The sequence below is a fragment of the Sinohyriopsis cumingii genome, chromosome 6 (genome assembly GCF_028554795.1).
Source record: "Sinohyriopsis cumingii isolate HCF-2022 chromosome 6, ASM2855479v2, whole genome shotgun sequence".
NCBI classification, from domain to species: Eukaryota; Metazoa; Mollusca; class Bivalvia; order Unionida; family Unionidae; genus Sinohyriopsis; species Sinohyriopsis cumingii.
In genome coordinates, this window is record NC_142966.1 from 98,089,904 (window position 1) to 98,109,839 (window position 19,936).

The 19,936-nt window shown below is 36.1% G+C and overlaps 1 protein-coding gene across 2 annotated transcripts in view; it reads right to left on the reverse strand.

The window, feature by feature from the left end:
* Positions 1-1,187: 1,187 nt before the first annotated feature.
* The window catches only part of LOC149797525 (tripartite motif-containing protein 59-like), a 42,377-nt gene continuing 23,628 nt past the window's right edge, over positions 1,188-19,936 (reverse strand). The window contains exons 9-13 of one of the 2 annotated variants that reach the window (XM_089962383.1): positions 18,988-19,062; positions 16,216-16,356; positions 14,922-15,123; positions 14,206-14,324; positions 1,188-1,286 (exon numbers count right to left, since the gene is read on the reverse strand). In XM_089962383.1, the coding sequence (XP_089818509.1) occupies positions 14,274-14,324; positions 14,922-15,123; positions 16,216-16,356; positions 18,988-19,062 (469 nt within the window). In that variant the 3' untranslated portion in view covers positions 1,188-1,286; positions 14,206-14,273. Of the gene's footprint in view, positions 1,287-14,205; positions 14,325-14,921; positions 15,124-16,215; positions 16,357-16,729; positions 17,158-18,987; positions 19,063-19,936 lie in introns of those variants that run through there. The other variant, XM_089962384.1, reaches the window with a different exon arrangement.

Here is a 19,936-nt window from a genome sequence, read left to right on the forward strand (position 1 = left end):
TATATCATTCATTCATCAATACCGTACTTAATTCATCGTTTTGTTTTGTAATATATCCTTGCCAATGTTTCCACTTTTATGACTAGAAAGTTGCAAAACATGGACGCAAATTTCGTATATTGGTATAATGCAGCACCCACGCATATTCAAATGTTAATACTGGGATTGAAATAAGTTGTCGAGAACAGTGTGAAGCATTAATTTTAATGTACGATCAGGATTACATAGTGCTACATCTGTATTTCCTATCTGCTTTGGATCTAAATTACTATCTATTATATATATATATATATATATATATATATATATATATATATATATATATATATATATATATATATATATATATATATATATATATTGGCCACATGCTTCGTTAATACATTGACACGTCATTTCCCCTTTTCCACATCTCATTTGCTTTGAAAAAATTCATTGAAATTCATTAGCGGTTCATGTTATTTAGTGGCGATTCAAGTGTCAATCTATCAATCGGGTATTGTTCTCTTGCATGTAACTTAGAAGTTCAAAAAATGAATATTGCACTCTTTGTTCTTTTTGCACAAACACACTCTCTCTCTCACACACACACATACACACACACACGAATGCACAATGAATATCTATTAAACTTCAACAAACCTGAAAAGAAATGAACTGATATACATTCCGTGTTCAGCTTAACTAAGAATATTACTAATATGCTCTGAAACATTAAATATGTCCTAACATAAATGCATTTGCTGCCTGTATATCCCATGAATGCAATAACTAATGATTGCTTCACGTAGTTCCGCTCTAGGTCTGATCAGTGCATCTCTCAAAAACGAACTTACTCGTAATATTGTCCACACATATTGTCATACTGGCATAATAAAGCTACATTATCATTTGAACGCCTTCTGTTGTCTGAACCAATACAAGTTTGAGTAAAGACTGATATGTTCCTAGTTCTTACATATTCGCCATTTGATTTTCAGACAGAAACACTATCATCTGAAGACCATGCATTTAACGAAGTGCGTCTGAATTAAAAGAACTTATATCGACCGAGGTGCACATGAATTGCAATTAGTTTGAGATACATGACTTTTGCTGTCCATTAGAGAAATTGATGCATGACATATCACAGTTTTTCCAGGTATTTACAGCTTAAAGGGTACTACTATCCACTGGTAATCTCTTACCTCTGATTTAGTTTGACCTGTAGTTGTTGGTGCCATTCCTTGTGTTTTGTCTTCACACTGGCCTGTAGCCGTACCCCCAGAAATGTCTGTACTTATAGGCTATAACAAAATAAATCCTATTTTCTATGAAATTGATAATTATGAAATAAGCCCAATCTCAGACTAGTTGATATTGGTAGACAATATATGCTTATATTAAACACGTCACGTCTGATTAGTATTGAATGATATATATAACGCACGTCTTGTAAATTATTCAAATTACTAATTTGAAGGACGCATTCGAAAACAAAGTAGCAAAGAATGTATTTAATTTGGAGCTCATACACATGTCAAAATCATGCATATTTCATTCAGTTTATTCCCCGTTTTTATAATAATAGATAGAATGCATCTTTTCATTTCCAAATTGTGTGTGATTTTGTTCATGTATATTTGACTAACATTGTCTTTGTCTTGCTCTGCAGCAGGTCCCACCTGGTTGTGTTTTCGTTCCAGTAAATGTGAAAGACGACACAAATAAACACGAAGTATTCGCAATATTCTATTGATGTTTGATATCTGTTCATACTATATCAGATGGTAAATGCATGATTCTAGATGAAAGTAATGTGCATCAATAACATGAAGACTATATATGTATGGCTTCTTCAAATTGTGTTATTCTTCTATTTCATGAAAGTATACAATATTCTTCTCAGTACATGTTCATATTTAGTACCATTTGTGAGCAAAAGCTCACTGTTATTCACATCATCTCAATTCCTCTGAAATCGTTTGTCCTAACCCAATAACAACAAATTATATTATAAATGTAAACCCTTCTTTACCACTGTTAGATGTTCACAATGTGCATTTCAAGTTACATAAAATACGCGGTAAGGTTCAATAATTTTGGCACACTACAACTTCTGTTATAAACAAGGCATTATATTTAATGGTCATATAATGTAACGACCAGAGATTACCAAATTGGATGACAAAGCTGGTGTCGTGTGTCATGTATTTGATGCGACAGAGTCTATTTAAGTATTTGGATAGGTAAAGTACACATAGTAGAGCAACCCCAATTCGTCTGATGTTAAGTATATTAAAGAATGCTTCAGAACAGATGTTATTATATGCTCATTTCTTCCCCGTTAACTTTACATTGTCGGAATCGTTAAGTATTCCCCGATACTGAATGCGCGCGACAATACACATATAGCATTCACGTGAATAAATGAACTACTTTCTATTGTAAACAAGCAAAGACCCAGACACCAGCACTTTTGATTTGTAAACAAATCATATACACTCGCGTAAGAGGCTCTTTACGTTGTGGTTATTTAAATTTGTTTCTGAATGAACTAAAACATGTTTCGTAGACTGTACACACACAAAAAACCAGCTGTTTTGGCACATTCCGCGTTGATACAATGTTACGGATTTAGGCTAGCTACATTATATAAAAGACGGACGATCATGTCCTTACAAATAACATACAACTGACAAGGAATATACTGTATTCTTTATCTGGTGATAAGAATGGCAAAATAAAATATACTTACAGATTTACATCCTGAATTTCCTCAAAATGTTTTTTCTTAATTCTGCAAATCGGAATTACATGAGCCACGTCATAGGTTTTCAATCTGGATTACACATTTCAAAAGTGTGCTGTAATTTCTATAAGTGCAATTGCATCCTCCTTACTGCACTCAAAATGAAATACACATTAAATTCCACAGCGTCTTTTTGAAAATTGCGATTGAAAGACTTCATATTTTCCCACATTATGATTTCAAACATTCAATGACCGAAACAGAAACACATTTGCAGACGTAAATACGCTTCTCCAGCGCCACTTCAATCCGATGAATTTCATGTATAATTTGCACAGATGAATCCAGTCCAAAATCACAAACTTTCATCGAATCGAAACAAAATACCAAAAATACATTCACTCCAGATCAAATGGAAAAAGTCGTTGCAATGCGCATTCATTCACAATATGACTGCAAATTTCAATTTTAACTAGACACGCCATTTTCTTTCGAAAGTTATGTCGACCGCGCGACTAAGTTCAAATTTATCTGAGCGGAGCTATGTGCGCATTAATAATGATGTCATTTTGTAATGTCAAATCTGCGCTTGTGTATTTAATTTGGAATACGGCATTCATTCATTTACGTTGTTTCTTGTAGTGTATTTTGTTTATATAATTTAACCTTAGGCTGAATAAAAAAATGAGCATATAATAAAAAGGTTACTGCATTTGTATGGGAAAATATGAACTCGTTTTGTCGGAAGGATATACTGCACTCACAAGTTCGTGCAGTATTCATTCCGAAAACTCGTTCCTATTTTCCCATACAAATGCAGTAACCTATAATTATTACACATCACTACATCGAATGGTGATGCTGAAGCCAAATGTATTACAGTTTGTGCTCATAGGCAATGTTTCATTGAAGTCGGATATTTGCTCCGAAACATAAAATGCCAAAAAATGATTATATCGGTTGTCGGATTAGTGCTGAAATGTGAATCATTTTGAATAGTATGACTTTGGAAGAAATAAGCTATCAACAAAGCAGATAAACCCAGCAAAATTTAAATTAAAAACTCCAGGTTGACGCAGTGTTACTTTCTCAAACGCAGCAGCGAATTACAAAATGTAATTCTATGCTCATACTGTAAACATCATATCGACATTAATCATTCTGAAAGTATATCAAATCCGTCGAAATCGGAGCACCTCTTGTATGTAACATATTCGATACATTAAATTGAAGATTCAAATTAATTCTCTTGATTTAATTTATACTCTTTATATTGAAAAACTAACTAGTAATTGATCCATGCTTTTTATAATGATTTTGATGATGAAACAGATTGTTTGAAAAAAATAATTAGCTCACAATCATGTGTGCACATTTGATTTATGTTGATAAAGAGTCAACACACGAACTGGCTAGAGGCATTTATTACTGCTGTATTACCTGTCAAGACTCAATCAAACTTGAAAACATTCTGTTTTTCACCTTATCCGAGTACAATGGATGGTCCCATAAGTGACATATCTTAATTTTTCTGTTAAGACATGCATATCTCGTGATCAAACTGCATTGCACAGTTCTGACAATGCTACCATAATGGTAGTTTATAAACAACTCAGTTCTGACAATGACAGAAGGTACAGATGGACAACAGTACCATTTGCATTACCTTCAAACCCCCTATCGAACTACTGAGAGCAAACATTGCACCAAACTAAGCATATCTTTTACCATCAAATTGATTTCAAGGACAAAAACTTGCTAACTCTTTTTCGTTCTGTTTTGAATTTCCAATCATTTTCTATAGGCTTACAAGGACAGATATCGTATTCTCAGTTGGACAACATAGTTTTTATTATTTACGTATACTAACTACCCTTGGGGTATCAAAACCCACTTTGGGGTCTCAAACAACCGTCAGCACTTTCGAGGAATATGGCACTTATTCACATTTACATTTCTTATGTCTCTGTGCCAAATTGTCCTTGTATATCATGGACTTGTATTACGTGCATCCTCAATTTTGTAACACCTATCTCACTCTCACTGCATGCAGTCCTAGAAATGTGATGAATCATAATTTCAGCTATTTTCAATTTGCCTGAGAACATTGAAAAATAAGTACATTTCCTTTTTCTTTCTTCTCACATATATACAATTGATATGATGCGGTACACATATAAATCAAGTGAAATTGTAGAAACCCCCTGCCCAAAGCATTTAAAAAGGGCTTACATAACCAAGGTAATGAAACTGCACTTCGGAAATGCCTTGACATACAAATGTGATAACATCTTATTGTGAAACATAATAACGTAAAATCGAATTTGAGAAACCTTTATGATAAGATAGATGAATCTTTGCATTTTATCCTCTGGTAGAATATTATTACTTTATTTACAAAATACTTAAACGGGAAAAATGAAATCCGGCACTGAATCTGAAATTTTCCAATAAATAATTCATCATTTGGAACTCCATGCAGTAGCAGGTAACTGCCCTTTGTGCCTTATTTGCTATCGTATGTTTCCGGACACCCATTCTCTCCTCGTTACACTAAGGACCCATGCATGTGTCGTCTGTAGTTCACATTTTTGCTTTGCTGGAGGTATAACCTCCAGGTGTAAACACACACATAAAACGACTAAACCAGCCATGGAGTTTGTCTCGTATGTTTGTCTGATTGTAAAATGAAACTTCTGCAGAGAGAGAGAGAGAGAGAGAGACTGAGAGAGAGGGGGGGGATAGAGAAAGAGAAAGCGATGCACTCAGAGAGGCAGGTGTATGGTAGGAATCGATATATTCACATTGCAATGCATACTACAATAAATTAATAAAATATAATATAGTAGCTCTGCTGTGAATTGATAATTTGAAGTGTATTACATAGCTTCTATGGTATATGTACATTGATCGTTTTATGTTGGTAGAGAGGGGAAAGTATAGTTCAGCTACCACATTTCTTATAATAAAGATCTTGTCAGTGTCCTTTTATATACCTATCAGCGACGGCGAGATTATTCATTTCACAAAGTATATTGAAGGAATTTATAGATTTCCAAAGGGCGGAGTACTACTTCAGAAAGAATGGGATCTCAAAATGGGTGATATACAAATTGAAATCTTTGTATCGTTTTAATGCTTCGTATAGGTTCATTAAAGACACGCAAACTATGTATGAATTTTCTTTCTTTCTTCCGAAGCAAACTCAGGGCACATTGATAACTCCGGGAGTGATCTTAGAAATAAAAAATAGACCGGTTTTGAGGCAAACAAGGCTAAAACGAAACTGCAGAATGTCCTGCATGAAATAATATTCCATTAAAAGAATCATAATATAATTATCCACTACGTCTGAAACGAATGACGTTTCTGATGAGGTCATAGACGAAAATGATTCGGAGCAAACTAATTAGACAGATACTTTGGTGCCTTAAGTATAAGAATAGCACCCAAATCCAATTTATTTTATAAAGAACATTACCAGGATGCAAAAGAGAGGCAGCGTGAATATATAAGGCTATTTCTAGACGCTCTTATCTAACACGAACCACTTTTACACGTGGACGACATTCACGAAGGGAGGTTGAACATTTTAGGATGCATGCGAAGGTTACCTGACAAAATTGATGTTGATATTGTACTCGATTATGTCCATTGGTGCTTATTCAGACGGACTAGTTTCTGAAAATTGTTTTGCTCAAAGCTGCAGAAGGATCTGGCTATCGGTACTCTGATCAAGGCGTGGTAACGTTTATCGCAAGGATTGATTTACAGTTTCATGTACACTATGGAGAATCCGAGCGGGAGTGCTGCTAACAGAAAATAAAGCAGTGTTTCCGGAAAGTAAATAAACGCTCACATATATGTATATATGTATGAATATATGACCCTCCATTACATTAGGACGTAACAAAGGCAAAGCAGCCTGGCTTAAAAAATATATACCCTGTGACAATATTCCATTATAAGTACTGTAGAATATATTACTCGAAGGCTCAGCGGCCAGACCATGCTGAGATGTGGCCAATCACGTAACCACCTTTCTAGTCTTGTGGATCTATTCGTTTGTACTATGAATTGCGCAGACAAAACTCTGTGTCTACCAAGGCAAGAAAACAAGCAGATAACACAATAAAAGAAATAGATAAAGTAAATACAAGGATGTAATCGATTACAGTTGCTGATCGTGACAAACTACCAAAACTAAAACAGACAATAGACAAAATTTCCCCATTAGAAAGACAGTTTGCCTTCCCCTTAGTATAACCATACCTACAGTGCGACAGCTCAGACAGCTCGTATGGCATACTCATTCCAAGTCGTTTGATTAAAGCAGAATTAATAAAACCCATCTTTGCATTGAATCCGCATCCGTTCCCACCAGCACCACCGGTTGTCACTGCCGCTGTGTCAAGAACAATAGACTCAAATAAGACGGATTGCACACGAGACCATATCCGAATACACAGAGGTGCAAGCTTAGCCTACATGCTTGCGACATTAGACTCGTATGAACGAAAATGTCTTGCGGAGAACTTGAAAATCACTCGCGACACTGCCAAGTCCATACAGACCTGGTCAGGAGAAATGGTATGCTTCCATGTAAGTACATGAGCGACTGGAGCAAATTCACCGAAAATCAGATGTCACCGATCAAAGAGTTTTATTCACGATACGGTATTTCCGCCGCCGACTATCAACATACTAAAACACCTCAAAGACTATCTGTAACTGCTCACGGACATGTTGTTGCTCTCCTACCTGTTTGAAGCATTTCGTCACAGCGACATGCACGTGTAGAAGCTCGATTTCGACTATTACTTTTCATCAAAGGGTACGGACTAGGATGCATTATCTAAATTGACCCTAATTTCTCACTCACATTGATCATCATCGTTTTATCGAGCAAAATGTTTGTGGCGGAATATTCAGGTCAAGTCACAGATATGCTCGTGCCTAAACCCCCACTGACCGCAACAGTTACATCATGTTTCCAGACGTCAATTATTTGTTCGATTGGGCCTTGATGCAGCCACTTCTGGTTGATGCATTCAGAAAATCGATCCTGAGCAATTGACGTCCAAAAAGACGTGCGCTATCACAACATCCACAGTGACCACATATACTTCCTTTGAAGTGGACCTGATGATTTACCCGAGGCACACTATGCATATCCGCTGACGCAATAAACGCTGTCTCTGCCTGGTTCGTGTTTTTCCCCTTTCAGTTCTCGATTGTTCGACCATAAATACACCGAATGCACCGAACGCCTCCCGATCCACATGATCAAACACAACTATGAATTGGAAGTACGAATTCTGAAGTTGCATTTGCGATTGGTATGCCTATTACCAAAATGCGTCGAGTGCTCAACTTTTTCAGGAGGCAAGGAAGGCTCGATTCGTTCAGATGTCATAGGCACAAAGGGCATTAATGACACTGACAAGGAATTCTAAAGCTCATGAACAATGTTCGGGAACACCATAAAGGATCTGCACAAGTAAATTTCCACAGGTCTTGATTTCTGTCCGTGATATTAGCGAGCAAGAAAGACTTCGAAGTCTCATAATGGAACTGGTCCTTGAGTCCAGACAAATGCTTAATGATGGACTTGTTGCCAATCACAGTAAAGAAAATTCCAAACCAAAATATGCTGGATCACCTGTGATCCACTTGTCGAAGCAGCACATGTACGAAGTTTACGACAAGATCAAAACATTTTACTAGCATCTGTTCAAGATGTTATAAACCAGAACTGACTCGTTGATGATGTAAATCAACACTGATGATGCGAATCAGGCATGGCACAACCATGTTTGGCGAACGAATTCGATATCAGCAATTTTCCGACAAAAAAATTAGTTGTTTAGTAACATCGATACAAAGGTGGTTTGCAATTTGAATCACTAAATCTCTCGTAAACCGATTGAGGAGTGAGTCTGACTTCGACCCATATTGTACTCATTTATAATCTGGCCCAAAACGTTAAAAAGACCAAGGGTGTTCCACAAGTGATTGTGCAGAGAGATTTCAGATATGAACTCTACCTGGAATGACCTCGTCGGCCTCGTGAGCTTGCACAAACAGAAAATATGATCCGATCCAAGAACCATCGCATGTGTTGATGCCGATGTAGCAAAGTATGTTTATCTTCCCTATTATAACCACTCACACGTTTGATCATCGAGCTATTTGAAATAACACAGGCTGATGTGTCAACATAAATCCTGGGGTTATTTATGTGTCTGCCGAGACAACTTCCACTTTCTCGCGCACAAATGCAAAGGTGTGAGGAAGTGGCCCACCAGATGATGATGTCCCCAGTCTAGAATGGGTTGGTTGTATTGGAGTATAAATCCGTCCCGAAGTGGCAAACACGTCTACAGACAATACCGAGTTAGTAGAACGATGTTGTTACCCATCTTCCAACTCTCTAAAAAGAAATACCAACACAAGCTTATCTCCGAGCGGTTTTAGCTGTGCTGGCTGAGAAATCACTTTCTGAATAACCGTAACTGATTTGTGCCGAATCGCATTGGCTTGTAATCCCGGTGTGCGTGGGACTTCATTGTTTAAGGCTGCTAGGACAAATGGAAGTCAGGTCACCTATGTATTCGACCTCTCTGTGATACGGGACCGCTGTGGCTTCGTCAACAATTCTTGTGCGCACGGAAAGCCGAACAACCGTTACGCGAATTTGATGTTTAATCGCTCAGCAATAGCTTGGTCACAATGTAAGGTGATATGCCTACACATATTTGAAAACGGTGTTTGGTTAACAACACAATCGCAGATGTGAGAACGTCTTTGCTAGGATTCACTTGTAATCATAGTTGCCATGTGAATGGCTCTCGTACACAAACGCGCTCAAGTGTATCTGCAACACTGGCATAATCTTTGGACGTCAACGGCTATATCGACTGGATATATCGACAATGATGCGCGCGCATGTTTAGGTTTGCAATAGGCCGTGTCGATCACGAACACGATAGTGTGAAGGAAAAAACAAATCAGCCTGATGCACCTCATTTGGTGCTTGAATATCAATCCAACCCCGTTAAATCTGTTTTGGTACAAGTAAAAAAATTTGCAATATCAGTTGTTTGTCCAATCATTTTCGGGCAAGCCCATGAGTGACCTTTGTCTGCCCTGGATTACTTATCCAAGGCTGCATCACGTCTCCAGTTCCCACGTGAAGTGTAGTATTATTTGGATAATGTGCGACTCTTTTTGTCCATAGCTTATACTGGCAAAAATTTTAATTTAAATGAGCCGCTCCCGTTGAAATCTTGGCTTTCATTCCTTCTTTGAAGACCTATCGTGTGGTTGGTTCTCCCAATGTTGGATTAATCGCATTCAAGTCATGAATCACCCACATCGGCGCGCTTACGTTCATGAATAGCATTCAATGCTTTACAACTAAGCTAATATCGGTGACAAACAGCATGAACAACATATCTATGTATTTCACCAGGTTTGGGCTGATTGTGAGAAACATGTCACAGATCAAGGCGCGTACAAGGCCCACAGTAATTGTAGCCAGAAAGATGCTTCTCACCCAGATATTCACTCCACTGTGTTCCCGCCAAATGCAGCCACAATATCACCGCCAGTGACATTCTTAAAACTGGACCCTACACATGTGAACTTCTTTGCTCAACATCGAACAAAAGTTATCGTGCAGCTACTCGTACTTTACGTTTCTGAACTCGAGTTTGATTTATGGTACGTGGTTTGGTACAAAATCTCACTCAGTATGAAGACTTCATCGTATTAGTAAGACACACAATTATTAAATAGCATAAAAAAAAAAACAAATTCTAAAAAATTCTTTTCAAGGTAAACGAAGCTGCTCCGCTTTCAGCTTCATCGATTTCTCCGCAAAAGCAACACCTAACCCACCCATTTCGGGCACACATCTTGGCCGTGCTGGATCTGATAAAGCACAACTGTTTTTAAATGTAGATTTACGATGGCTACCCAGAAATAGGTTGTACCTGATTGCACCGTCGACCAATGACCAACCGTATTATAATGTGCTCAAAGATGTTCAAAAGGATTTGAGTAAGAAAATATCGTTAAGAAGTGGGAAAAAAAATGCTTCCATCGATTTTGTTTCCACCATGGATGACGCCTCTGCCATCGACAATTTGGATGCAACAACACAAATATTGTGGTTTACTACGATGCAATGCTTGAACATTAAGTCTATCCTGCAAAGAAAATATTCTCACCGGGCTGAAACAAAAGCGTGGACGTCATCAATTTGACTCAATGCTACGCCCATGTGCCAAACGTGATTTGTGACAACCGTAGCATTCTGATGATAAGTCGTGTCATTGATGATCATGATCTCGGAAACATTTATTGAACTTGGTACGCTGCCAATGACAAGCGGGATGAATTTCGTACACGTACAGTTTTCTCACTATATTTGACTGGTGGGCGACGTATATATTGTGTTGGTTTGAACGCGGACGAGTTTCACACAGTTGTGTTTCACAAGGATGCATCATGTTTAAAAAAATTATATAAAAATAAAAATGTAAGGAAGCTATGACATGTAATCGTACGAAAGACGCCGCCTTGACGGACCTCGTGACCAACAATGAATTCAGCGAGCAATTGAAGGCCAAAACATGTCAAGATTAAGATACAGTCTTGACAGACGGTGCAACAACATATCACAGCCGGGTTTGACCAACCATTTGAGCCGCCTATTAAATCCACCGAAGAAATTGCTGAACGAGCTGAGGATATTAAAAAGGCCAAAAGAGAAACCATACAACTGGTAGTAGCGCTCAAGAGAACAGATGAAGCTACAGGTCAAATTCTTAAAATAACCGAACGCAATAATGATATCATGAAAGGAACAAATGCAACGGCAGAAACTATCGTGCGTCTGCCTGATGTGATTGAGGACGTCAAAGAAGACATTTGAGAACTTGGAGAGATCTAGGGTATATTCGCCAAAGTTACCCATACACTTAGCGAGAGGACGAGAGAGGCACTTGTCATAATATCAGACATTCCAGCTGAATACAAGTGAGAGTTGGCAACACCGCCGCAATCGCATAACGAAGTTGCTCGCAGAGCAGATCTCCCTACTGGAAAGAGTGCATGCTAAACATGCTGAGACGCATAATAACTACATGAAGAAGGCATGTTCTAAAATGGTATTCAGGGAGAGTAATTGAAATAAACGAACTGCTTGTGATTGGTGGCTTCCATGTGTGGCAATTTATAATCCATTCGTCGACGGTAGAACTGATGAAGATGAATCGTTATGGAGAGAATTTGTTACAGATGCAAGCAAAACCAGCACAACAAGAATTGCATTACAGAGTTATGGGGCTCGTACTGCTCCTTCTCGCTCAGTTCCTAAATATACAGAGGACGAAGAAGAAGCAGAACTTGAACAGGAACAATTGTCTGCAACTGCACACGAGCAAATTAGTGATTAGCTAATGAAACAAAATGTCCTTCGATTTCAGTCACATGACGAACAAGACGAGTGGATAAACAAAACAAGTAGAAGAATGAGAAAAATCAAAACGTCCTGGACATCAAGGTAGAAGAAGCAACCCGACGCCGACGCGACAACACAAACTTGGGCCTAACAGTACGCCTCGGATAATGAACTGCAAAAGCTGCGGATAAAATGCAACATATAAATGAATCCTGGAAGAAAAACAAGAATAACTGAAAAGGCTGATATTTGAAAAAGAAAAGAAAGGAGACCGGTTATATGTGCTTGCACCTGAAGGTTGTGCAACCCTAAGGGCATTGCATATCGATCAGAAATACTCGTGGGATCAGTTCGTGCGGGAAACAATCCCCCTCCCAAAAGTTATCACCGAAACTACATCGATTTGTCAAAGGATGCTTACCGGTGATTTTGATGGACAAAAATACATATGGCGCGCTGATTTTGAACTTGCTGAAGATATACATGACGAATATGATGGACAATGTTCGTTCACCGGTGATTTTTAAGAAAATTCACCATATCTGTGCCAGTATCACTAATGAATGAACCGTGCCCGCCCACGAGACAACTGAGTGCAACGGCAGTGCAACTGTATATCAAAATTCCTTCATAGGATAAGCGAGCCAAAATTGCATCACTGATCGCTGATGAATAAGACTACTGCCATTTCGCAGTTGCTATCGCTGTCGAAGTCCCTGAATTTAAGTTGTATATGCATGTTGGTGATTTAGATGATTACTTGGCAATGATCACGCACATATACTAACTAGGCAAAAACACCGTGAAGTCTCTCGAACATACGTCCGTCGAACATATCAAAGTTTCTGCATGCAGGTACCTCTGGGTTCAAAATGAACAATGTTATAGTTGTTGATTTTACTATTTGCGCACTTTCCTACTCAAAGGTTGCAACAACGTTTTAGAAAACACTCGTAGGTACTTTGCCAGCAGTGCCATTGTAGTATTAAACCGCGTATACACCGATACAATTAATGATCACATCCACAAAGGGTTTGCAACGATGCTCGAAATATTTGATTATTGCACCGGAGAAGGCTTTGGGTGGACTCTTTTCTAGGTGCTTCTATGTTCGTATTGTTTTTAGCCATACAGGCCTTTCTGTGGGAGGAGTTTTGACCCCATACCAGTGTATATTCCACTGCATACAGTGATAAAAGTGAAAAAACATGGCAACCAAAATACTGTCAATACCTGTTTCCTAGCACAAGTTTCTGGTGACATCCTCCAAAAGTTGAAGAATTTTATCAACTCGACTTTGTATCCACCCATCATATATCTTTTCTAGGGGACCTTTCTCTTAAGTAGAATCCTTTGTTCTTATAACGTACAATTTTTACTAACATTCGACATGACAAGGTTAATTGGCAAACCTAAAAACGTACACTAACATGGTGCAACATATGTAATCAAGGAAACTGCACTTATAATAATTTCTGTTACTTTAACCAAAATGGCAGAGCGGGGTGGGCGATCCAGTCTTCTCTGACATTAACAGTCACTGGGTACAACTCAAGTGGCGAGAATTTGTATTGTTAAAAAGGTTTATCTAAAGATAGAGTTGTAAGAGCCACAACACTTTGTCAACAACAACTGAAGCAAGAACACCAACTCTCGATCCACAAATAATTTAAATGGTACGTTGAGAACGAGTACGTATTTCAAGGAGAGCATGAACTTTGATAGCTAACCAATTAGGTTTTTCTCTTTTTTGGAAAGATACATCATCCATAGTTTTCTCATATAATATTCTAATCTTGTAAATCGTTTTACTTTTTGATTTTGATTTGTTGTAGCATTATATTTATAAATCAGTTCTTAAATACTGATATGAGAAACTTCAGCACATAAAGACCACGCTTAGTATAGATATCCCCACAAATTATTTGCAGCATATAAACTATTGTTACGCAGAAACAAAATAACATTGATACAAAATAAGAATGTAAATGCAAATAAAAGATACCTCCTCTTCTTCTTTTATCATTGATGGAATATTTTCTTGCTTGACATCAAGAGTACTGGCAACTAACTTTAGGGACTCGTATCTATCAAAGTGATTTCCTTGCATTTGCGAAAAGAATTCTAGGAGTAAAAACAGAACAAATCAATATGTATATCTGGCTCAAATTTCATTTTTACATCTTAATGCAATGCATGTATTAAACCATTTCAAATTGCATCAGCTTCCACACCGTACTTCATTTATGAAAATGAACCAGTATGTTCATTCATTGTACAACATGTGAGCGCTAGAAGGTAGAGAATATTTGACATAATAAAGTTCTCATCTTTTATACGAAATATGATAAATACATAGTACGAAATAAGATCTTTAACTACTGGGTGACCAAACATTTTATACCTTTCTCTCATATATTTGAATTGTCCAAACTCACATAAAACTTTCTAAGAAAGGAAGAAAACATTCAACACAGGGAATGGGCTACTTGTATGTGTGGTCGTCTTTAAATGATACAAGATTTTACCATGTAGATTCTTTAAAACTATTTCTTGAAAAATGTGTCAAGAACGTATTGTCAAATTGTAACTGCATGAAAAAGGATAAATGGATATTTTTTACTTTAAATATTAGCAATAAAACGAATACACAATTATAACAATATGGGTGTTGAATAACTTTCCAAAATTACTGATTAAACGTGCTCGTCATTTCATTACCATTAGAATGTTAAGAAGATATGTAATAGCAGCCTCATCAGGTATATTCATATTTCCCGTCAATTCCTCAAATGCATCCCACCATTCATTATCATACAGTTCAGAATAAATTTCCGATAGCTTCGTTGGTCGATCGGCATAACTCAAATCAGCAATGTTGACGTTGTCATGTGTAGGTAGATCCCCTGCAATTTTGCTTAGCCTGCATTGATCATTTAGCGTCCGGCACGGGTAAAAGTCAACAGTGTTAAAGCCACCAGGAGAAACTTTATTTCGCCTTTTTACCTATAACGCCTTACATGTATATTTATGAATTAGTAAATATTTTGTTCTTTGTGCCACATTGTATCAAAGGTATGGGCATATAGTGTCATTCTAATCCATCCATCTAAGTGGCATCGCGCTAACAGCGTTCATACTAAATGAACATATTTATATCTCTTTCATGATCGGTTGGTCACTTTAATACGTCATTATGGTTTTCGGAAGACAATTGAACTCCTGACACTCTTCAATTATAGTGTGCGAAAATCAAGTAAATATTATCCAAAGACAATTACCAAACAGTCTTTGCTTCAACCATGAAAGCTGCATCTACTGGTGAAGCATATTCTATATATAACGCTAATACATGGTTTGAGAACTAAAATTTACAATCACTTTCCACCAAATAAGTAAAGTCAAAACAAGATAACCTGCATTATTTACTACTCTGTGCAATGATTGAAAGGGGTATAGAAACCCTTTAAAGGACGTTTCATATTCTGGTCAATTTATATATTTAATGCACCAAAGGCGCTCTGCTCTACAAACACAATTTACGAAGATGAAATAGCAAAATATATGCTAAAGATGTCCTAGACATATCACATATTTATCGAGAAGCTTTCAAAACAATTTATGCAAAAGATTTAAACTTACGTGCTCGTTATATATGCATCATATTTAAAGGAAGTACAAAGAATTAATGCTTCTGAAACACGAATAAAGTATTGAAATACATTTTAACAATGTTGTTGAAATCAATTACAGAAACTGTCACTGGAAAACGACGTTAATATTGATTTAAAATGCATCAGAGTAGAAGATAGCTATTTTCAAGGAATGCACCTATTTATTGTACAGAACTCGACCATATTATCGTATAAAAATCAGTATGGCACACATTATTTGATATACCATGATAACTTGAACACATAATATTCACAAACTACTTCCATTTGTTCATGAATAACAATTGTCTGGGTGGTTTATGGCGTTTCCTGTGAAACGTCTTAATGATACATTGACATACCTGGTCAATAAGCTTTCCTTTTCTTGTTTCAGTTGGGTTATTTCTTGATTTTTATTTTCAATCTTGCATTTATACTGGCCATCCATGTCAGCCATACTATATTCCATCTTTTTAATATTGTCTTCTAACCTGGACTTATTACTGGAAAAAATAAGCTTTCAACATGAAATAATTCTCGCTTCGACAGTGACAGGTAGGTGTTTCTCCTCGCATAATCAAACAACTATCTCTTCGTTACTTATCAGTTAAGGCATGTTGAAAGAGTAATAAAGGATACGTTAGGCATAGATACCATCCGTTTAATAGACTTATATATAAGACGTATTTGTATAATTACAAATATGGAAATATATGCAAATATAAGTCTATACTTGTTCAAGTATTTATATTCTGAACTGGCTAGCTTCACCTTGCCTCTTTATTATATATATATATATATATATATATATATATATATATATATATATATATATATATATATATATATATATCATACATAGTCACAAAAGAATAAAATAACTACTTATTTTGATTAATGAACATAAATGCATTCAACATAACTACAGATTTAGTTTAAAAAAAGTTTAGCACAATTTTTGTCTTATATGGTAGGTTATATGTACTATTTGAAACTGGGCTCATTTTATATCAATATTAAGTGAAATGAAGACATTTATATTTGAACAGTTCGGGTTTCCAGTACGTTGAAACCATGTGTCCTTTTCTAAAGAGTTCCCGATCGCCATTAGTGAAGTATATTTCAATGAATAGTGATATAGTCAAAACTCGGACAATCAGTCTTTTCACCTCTATATAGCTTCATGTGCTTAATACGTAAACAATTTTTTTTAATTTACTTGCCGATTAGCATCCAGCAATCTTTTCTCAAGTGTCATATGATCAGTGCGCAACTTCTCGTGGCTGTCTTTGAATGTTTTCAAACTGCAATTTGATAAAGTAGACATCTGTCATTTATCTGAGTAGACAAACAGATAACTTGATAACAATTTACAACATATCACCGCTCTGGTGGTCTTAATCGCGAGTGCCTGCCTCTGACTCAGAAGCCGCGGGTTCGAACGCAGGCCGAGTCATACCAAAGACGTATAAAAGTGGTACTAACAGCTGCCTCGCTTGGTACTCGTGTTTAACATGTCAATGTTATGTAGATCTGGTATAAAGAAAATGTAACTGGGTGGGTATGATGTAACTGCATGGGATATGCTGCTGCATGTATGCAGCATGATGGTCCAATGCTAGAAATCACTATACGCTCTCACACTGCAGACATGGTGGTGATATTGCTAAATTGTTTTAGCTACGTTCTTTATTTATTGGATTCAAACATTACTTTGTATCCTAATGACCTTAAAACTTAGGAGTTATATAAAACTTAATACAATTTTAATACAAACAATGGCATGTTATATATCCATAATAAACAATATAATTATAGGCATATAGCGAATATATATATATATATATATATATATATATATATATATATATATATATATATATATATATATATATATATATATATATATATATATATATATATATATGAGCATCTGTTTAACTAATGGTTCAAAATTAGGTCAGATACAAATCAGAAATTCTAGGCTTAATTTATAATGTCATTGTAGTGTATAGCAACCTACTGGGACTTTGACTGTTGCAGTGTAGACCAATGCCACTGTCAGGACGCCAAATGATTCATACTGGTGTTAGAACATGACAAAGGAATATATATCATAGTTCATGCTAATCTGATCGTTGTCCGTATATTAATCGTCCAATCCAATCTTTATAATTACCCCCATTACATTCATTTCGATCAACCGACATAACTTGATTTTTAATGATACCACGCACTCTTTGTTTTATATCGGGTAAGGAAGGGTATCATGCTGACGTTAGGCCCAGATCTATAATCTAAGACACCAGTCAGATTTGTTAATATACATTCTCTCTCTTCCAGCTAACAGTTTGGATTACACTTTTTTCTATTTCCATAAGATACATACATACATACATGCATGCATGCATGCATGCATACATACATACATACATACATACATACATACATACATACATACATACATGCATACATATTGCTACGTTGGATAATATAATGATGCCAATATATTCTAATGTTCTAATGTGTTTCAATGTGTTATAATGCATTCCAGAAAAGGATAGAGCCACATGCCACAAGTAATCTCAACTATCACTTAGCTCGTATGCGCCAGCGTCCAAACCCAAACGTAAGCACATACCAAATATATATGTGCATGTGTTTGGGTTAATGGTAATGTATAATTGTGTCCTTTCACTCTGAATTACATTTAAAATTTCATATATTTAAAAATTATTATCTATAAAGTTATACTTGTATCACTAGGATTTGTAAGGCATAAAATGGGTTAGTTAACTAGTACCTAGTCCCATATTGTTAACATTTTGATAATAAATTAAATTCATAATAAGCGAAGCAGATATTATCCCGCACCCTGTCTATCTCCTTGCATAAAATGTATATTTCAGTTGGATAAGGAACGTTTTAAAGTAAATATCTAGTGATGCAGAAATACAATTTTAATAAAATATATATTACTAGCCTGATGATGTATTCTTATAAATATAAATTATTATACATATGAATTATTTACTCTGCAGTAGATCAAATATTGAAGCAAAGAGGCGGCCTCTGCTCCTTGCCTAAACGTTTGTTTCAGTCTTATGTTAAAATGGGTACAATTATTTTCATACGTTTCTTCTTTTGCATCCAAATCCTTGTTAGTCTTTGTCAGTTTTGCATGGAAATCTGCCTTTAATTGCTCCAGTCTGCAAAATAAAAAAGAAACAGCAAGTTAATTTGTGTGCGTAAACTCAGATGTGCCAGTATTCTGGTGATAGGCACAATTCCGATAAGAGAATGCCGATACACAGTTGATAGTCAAAATAAAACTGTGAATCAAGAACATGTTAAATAAAAGGTGTCTTTTGTACATCATCCTAGTGTTTGCAAAATATGTATCAGTTGTATTCAGTTCTTACACGTTTGTCATGAGTAATACAAACAATAACGAATAAATTAAAACTCTAGATTATATACATGCATAAAAAGTTAGCTGAATAAATACAGATTATATAATCAGAGATATGAATACGTATGTATTGGTGAGTCTGGAAGATATATATGACCACTTATTTATAGGCTTCAACATTTTTCAACACTTATGATTATCAAACGAACTCTTTAATTATGATTAGATCAACACAATTCAAACAATAAATCGATGAATTACTATTGTGAAAAGCCTATATATAAAGCGTACCTTTTTCATGAAAAAGGAATGTATTAGTTCACAATCACTTTCACCTGTGTCAATCTGAACCACAATCGAATTGTAAATATAAATATACTAGAAAGTGCTGAGACCGTATCCACAATTGATATTGGTTAAAATATTCACTATCGTTAGCATCAACAACGCGACAAATTCATGTAAACGAATCTGACATATCATAATTATATTAAACGGAAGACATTCTTTGGTAATAATGTTACAAAGTAAATTGAATATAGGGTCCTAATCTAGACGCAATCGTTTCAACATAGCACTCTGTGCATCATTCATACAGCAATCCATCATATTCATTGAAAGGACCTGTGTCAAGACCATTCTTCCACTTTTTTCTTCTTCTGTTTATTTTT